We start from the raw sequence: 6,389 nt of genomic DNA on the forward strand, positions 1-6,389 counted from the left end.
ACTTATAATATAAAGAAACGAACCGAACATAACAGTATATATAAATTTCAATAATAATTATACTTTTATCAATGAAAAATAATATTAAAAAATATTATTTTTTTCTCTTTTATTAATTATAATAATTTAAGGGATTTTCCCATTCGTTCCTCCACCCTCCACCCCTCACCCTCCCTCTCCTCCGTTTATCCCAATTTTCTTTAAAAAAAAAAAAAAACTTGATGATTATAATAATAGATATTTTTCTCCTCCTCCTCCTTTTTTTTTTTTTGTTAAACAAATAATTATTAAAAAAAAAAAAAAAGGATGAAGGGATGAAGGGATGGGTAGGGGTAGGGGTGAGGGGAGTAAATAAGTTAACATATGATAAACTATTGAATGCGCGTGTCCAGAAATTTTATTCTATTCGAGTTGTAATTAATATGAAAATTTCTTTTTTTTTTGATTCCGATGACACAAAAGGATTTTTTATTTTGTCTAGTTTGTGGTGGTGAATCGACTTGTTAATATATATTTATACCGTCATGTGTCGTTTTTTCTTTTTCTTTTTCAATTTTTATTGCCATAAATAAATTTCTTTTTTTTTTTTTTGTCTATGTATAATAAAAGTTTCGGTGAGTTATAAAAAAATTATTTATTTATTTATTTATTTTTATTTGTGGACTTGTAAATAAATAACTTTTTCCCCCAAATTTTTTTTTTTTTTTTTTTTTTTTACCAAGGAAAATAGTAATAATAATAATAAAATAATTATTTTTTTTAATAAATTTTTTTTTTGTGTATTAAAGTCAATTAACAAACGAATACAAATCGTCCTAGCATTATTATTATTATTATTATTAATGACCTTTTTTTTTTTTATAAAAAAAATTTTTTGTAGAATTGTAACCAACCAACCAACAAGTGTTGACGGAATTAAATCATCACCAAATTAAAAAAAAATTATTATTTTTGTACGAGTGAATAAAAAAAAAAAATAAAAGTTTAAGAAAGTAAACAACGGATGACGAAAGGATGTAGGGGGAAGGAAAGGGAAGGGGGGGGGGTTTATACGGAAAAATTACGTAAAATGATTGTTTGGTCCCGGTTACTAAATAAAAAATTCAATCGACCGCTAAAAAAATCAATAATTATATTAAGAAAATAAAAATTCATGGAATAAAATGATGAATTTTTTTTTTTTTTTTTTTTTTTTAATTTGGGTTTCCTTAAATTATCCTCATTTCACGTTAATATATATATATACTTATGTGTGTTTCCTTTTTTTTATTTATTATTAAAAACAATGAAATTTGTAAATTTTAATATCATTATTATTGTTATTGTTATTATTTTTTATAAAAAAATTTATTGATTTTCAGAAAGGAAAACTCGATGTTTGTGGTGTGTTTACAAAGGGAATTAACATTATTATTATTATTAAAAATCTCCTCGACATCGGTCAACATCAACAATTTTTTTTTTTTTTTTTAATCATTATTAACGAATAAAAGAGAAAGAAAAAGAAAAAGAAAAGAAAAGAAAATGTGGACAAAATCAGAGTCATACGCATTTAAAAATGAGTGAAATGAAAGTTTTGTGTTTTTTCCTTTTTCACGGAGCTTTACTTTTAGGCTCAAAAAGTGAAGAACCAGGTTTAGGTTTTCCAGAAAATGTAACCATACAAATAATCGATTCGAAAACCGTTGAAGTTTTCTGGTCGTCCGAATGGAAAAATGTCGAAAGATACGATGTTACATACAATCCAGCAGAAGACAGGTAACATAAAAAACGACTCGTGACTCAAACAGTTTTTTTAGGCTATCATCAAATTTTCATGTTAAATTGACGTTGCCTTGCACATTGATTTCCTTTAATTCAAGATTTTTTTGTTTCCCCCCCCCCCTCCTCCCCTCACTTGTTTTTTTTTTTTTACTTTTTTTCATGTTTTTTTTTTACTTTTTCGCGTTCGATGTTTTCTTTTTTTTTTTTTTTCCCCGTACGATTATGATTGATCTCTCATCACACTTCATTACTCATAAGTAATTTTTTTCTTTTTTTTTTTTTTTTACATAAACAAGAATCGTCACACAAGCAGCAGGTAACAGTCGTTCCGTGATTCTTCGGGAACTCAGGCCAGACACTCAATATCAGGTCATCGTCACAGCTGTCGTAAATGGAAAAAATTACAAAAGTCGACGTATAGTGTTCAAGACGGCCAATGCTTCCAAAGACTATTTAGAACTCGAATCGGCTAAATCCACTTTTAAACCACCAAATCCACGAAAACATTATTCTTACGCACCAGAATTGGTTAATCCTGATCCAACAGCTATAGGATCGAAAAACACACCTCAGACTTCTACGACAGTAAGTCATATACATACATACACGCGTTTTTGTTTTGAAATTTTTTATTAAAAAATTCGACAAAATTTTATATTTACAGGTTAAGGGAGTAGAAATAGGATTGGTTTTGCTTGCACTCGTCGTTTGGATAATTGCAATAGCATTGTTTTTTCATAGATGGGGGAAAATAAGAATGCTTATACCTTATCAGCCAGATTATAAAACTCAACAATCTTTAAAAGTTCCAGGCACGGGTACGACAATGATTACAAACAGGACGGGAAATTGCGATTCGCAAACGCACCAAGATGGTCCAGGCTGCGTTCAGGTTAATCTTTTGTCATGTCAAACCTTTTTTTTTTTTTAATATAATAACCAACCGTAGTATGATATAGATATTGAAGAGAGCGTAAAGTAAAAATAATATATAAGGAAAGTGACGGAATGTTTTTTTTTTTTTTTTTTTTTTTTTTTAATACTTTGGTATTTTAATTATAATTATTCGTTTATACGACGTGACGTCATAATTAATTTCACACACACACACACACACACACATAGATATAAATAATTTATTATAGTTGAATTATGAACATTTTATTTTTCATTAGAAAATCTATAATCGGAATCGAAAACTCTCGTTTTTTTATTTCAATCAATTGAATAAGTATCAAGCAAAAGGCTGTGTAAATAAATAAATAAATAAATGGGTGTTGTTTAAAAAAAAATAATAAATAAATAAAACTGTATAAGACGATGATTGTTTATCTTTTTGACAGTCGATATATGAGAAGGTGACAGCGTGCCGATGTTGTTGCGAATGCATTGTGGGTGACAGAACAAGAGCAAACGAAGATTCTGATATAGATGAATAAACGCAATAATCCGGTGAGACTTTTTTTTAAAATTTATTCTCATGTATATAATTTATCTACATTCATATACCCATACAAATATTTTATATATATATATCCCTTTTTATTTGAATTTAAGTCTATAAGTCTTTCTTTGTTTCCTCAGCGAAAGGCCAATGAGAGGAAAAAATTAACGTTTGAATTTTTTTTTTTTTTTAAATTATTTATAAGATAAATTTAGTTAGAGGGATAATTCTTAGGATTAATTTTTTTTTTCTTTTCTTTTCATCTTATTTTATCCATCCTCATTTTTCCCACTCGGAGTTCATAATTAATTTTAAAAAAATAAATAAAGAAGACTTATGACTTATTAAATAAATAAATAAATGTTAGAAAAAAGGCTTTTGATGTTTTCTTTTTTTTTTATTTATAATAATGGGAGTAAATTGTAGCTTATTAAATTAGAAAGTAAGCTTTTGTGCGCTGTTTTGATGTTACCTTCTTTGCATATTTTATTATTATTATTATTTATAAAAACAGCCTTTTGATTGACACACTAAAAAAACTTGTGGCTTTTTTTTTTTTTTTTTTTATTAAAATTTGTGTGTGTGTGCGCGCGCGCGGGTGAGAGAGAGTAATGCATGCTTTAAAATATATTTATTATTGAAATTATCGGTTGGAAAAATACAAAAAGGAAAGGAAAGGAATAATTTTTAAATTAAATCAACGTCAAATTGAGTTTTTTAAATAAATTTATTTGAGATATTATTTATTGACAAAATTATTTTTATACATATATGCATACATTTTTTTTTCTTTCTATTATTATTTGGCTACAAATTTTAATTAATTAAACGAATAATTATTATTTATTTAAAATTTTCCGATATAAAAACATATCAAAAAAACACTTTTGTTAGGAAAAATAAAACATAAAATAAGTTAGACGAGAAAAATTATGGGTGTTACAGATACTAACCGATTGTCAACGTATGTTTTGCATGATTCAGGACAGTTGCTGCCTTGTCGATCACTGTCTTCATTTTAATCGGCCTGATAGGACAAGAGACTGCGGTTGCCGTTTTGCTTTGTTGCACCGAGTAGATGATACATAACATTCAGTAAGATTTTTTGACTTTTTCATTTAAAAAAAAAAAAAAAACCATGATAATGCACTCCTTTCTTTCACCTTGTTATTGTTACTGCTTATACGTAATACACTTTCATGCTAGACAACATAGTTATTACTTTTACATGCATCTTCGTTTGACACCATGTTTTTTTTTTTCTTTTCATGTAATTATTTGAATTCAGCATTTGCGGTGGTCGCCTCGATTTTTCGACGAACGATCCTCCGCAAACAAGTATTTATCATCATCATCATCATCATCAAAGTGGAATCATAGATCAAAAACAGGAATGACGTCAACGTTGCCCTCCTACATAAAAACTTCCCAGCCTTGTGAAGTTTCTCGACAAGTTCAATTAAATAACATTCGTGCCTATTTTTCGGCTGAATCGATTCCTTTGTGCCAAGTAACACAACCCCGGCGCGAAAATATTCCGACGAAAGACGTTATTTCCATTGTGACACCACAATTTTGTGTAAACGATAAAATTCGGTTGAAAAACATTCGAGAAAAAAAAAAAAATAATAATAATAGTTACACTTTAAAAAAGAAAAAATATTTTTCACTAAGAGATTATGATAATTTTTTTAATATTGAAAAAAGGGAAAACACGTACGAGGAAAAGGATAAAACAAATTTGTTAGAATGCAAAAATTCTGAGGAAATATCAACAGAAAAAAAGGATAAAAAAAATCCATTACGCGAAGAGGAAGAGGAGGAGGAGGAGGATGAGGGGGAGGAAGAAGAAGAGGAAGGAGAAGAGAATACAAATTCTTGTTTGCTTTTAAAAGAATCCAAAGACAAGGAAACGTTTGATAATAATATTAATACACAAACATATTATCAAAATGAAAAAATCCGAAGGTACACGAGGTCTTCTTTCAAAAAACAAAAAACTATAAATCAAGAAGATTACAATGGTGTATTCGACCCAATGGGGGAACATGAAAACACCCTTAAATTATTATCTAATAGGGTACAAGAAATCGAAACGGATCCAAATAGAAAACAATTAAAACAATGTAAAATGGCAGAATTGAAAAGAAAAACTTTTTTAAGGAAAATAAGCTTGCAAGACAATCATTTAAATTATAATCAAGATTATTGGTTGGATTTAAGAAAATCAAAATCATTTCACACAAGTTTAGACTTGGATAATTTTGGAAAAATGAATGAAGGGAAAGAAGGAGAGCCCATTGAAAATAAAAAAAAATTAGAATCGAAATTATTTTTACCTATAATTAATAATAATAATAATAATAAATTGGAAAAATTTTTTAAACGGGATTTGAGTGGTGCCTTTTCCGAAAATAATTTGACAAAATGCGACAGCGATTCATTAATACTCGTCAAACCGCAATCTTTGTGCAGAACAAATACCTGGATTAATAATAATAATAATAATAGCAATAATAGCAATAATAATAATAATAATAATAAATCAATTCAATCCATCATCGAAACGATATCAAATTTGAAAAATAAAACGAAGACCAATAATAATAATACCTTTTTATTTCCATCAAATGAAAATATTCCCTTTTTTTTAGACAGGAACGGCCTCGTTGAAACGGATTTTGATGTTTTCAACGAAGAAGAAAAAAATTTCCAGATAAAAGAAGAAGAAAATAAAAAAAAAAGTGACATTAATTTAAATGGTATTACTAATATCGGTGATTTCACACAACCTTTATATGATTTCAATGATTTCTGTGAAGTTAAATTATGAGAATAAATAATAATAATAATAATAATAATAATAATAATAATAATAATAATAATAATAATAATAATACCCGTCATTCATATTCAATATTTTTTTTCTCTCTCGAAAATCGCACTTGTAAAATAAATAATAATAATAATTTAGTAAAAATTTAATTAAATAATGTATTAATATATATTTGTTTTTTTAATAATCATTTATACGGTAATCCTTTGTTATTTATTAAATTCAATCACAATTTTTTCATTCACGACAAGTCATTGCCGGAGTTTTTTTTTTTCAACTTTTATTCCAGATTTTTTCCCTCCTGATCTTTAAGGAATAAATCCCTGAATATATCTAGTGATGATA

The 6,389-nt window shown here is 27.3% G+C and overlaps 2 protein-coding genes across 2 annotated transcripts; both read left to right on the top strand.

The window, feature by feature from the left end:
- Positions 1–1,558: 1,558 nt before the first annotated feature.
- Positions 1,559–3,203, top strand: Phum_PHUM466660 (uncharacterized protein; the record flags this gene model as incomplete). The annotated part of the gene is made up of 4 exons (XM_002430153.1): positions 1,559–1,758; positions 2,061–2,349; positions 2,429–2,656; positions 3,108–3,203. The coding sequence occupies 4 exons, from the start codon at positions 1,559–1,561 to the stop codon at positions 3,201–3,203; spliced, it is 813 nt and encodes a 270-aa protein (XP_002430198.1).
- A 1,398-nt stretch (positions 3,204–4,601) lies between these two features.
- On the top strand, positions 4,602–6,041 carry Phum_PHUM466670 (uncharacterized protein; the record flags this gene model as incomplete). Its single annotated transcript, XM_002430154.1, has 3 exons — positions 4,602–4,804; positions 5,177–5,454; positions 5,863–6,041. 3 exons carry the CDS (start codon positions 4,602–4,604, stop codon positions 6,039–6,041), a joined length of 660 nt encoding a protein of 219 aa, XP_002430199.1.
- Between the last annotated feature and the right edge of the window lie 348 nt (positions 6,042–6,389).

The sequence above is a fragment of the Pediculus humanus genome, genomic scaffold (assembly GCF_000006295.1).
Source record: "Pediculus humanus corporis 1103172108249 genomic scaffold, whole genome shotgun sequence".
In the NCBI taxonomy this organism is placed as follows: domain Eukaryota; kingdom Metazoa; phylum Arthropoda; class Insecta; order Psocodea; family Pediculidae; genus Pediculus; species Pediculus humanus.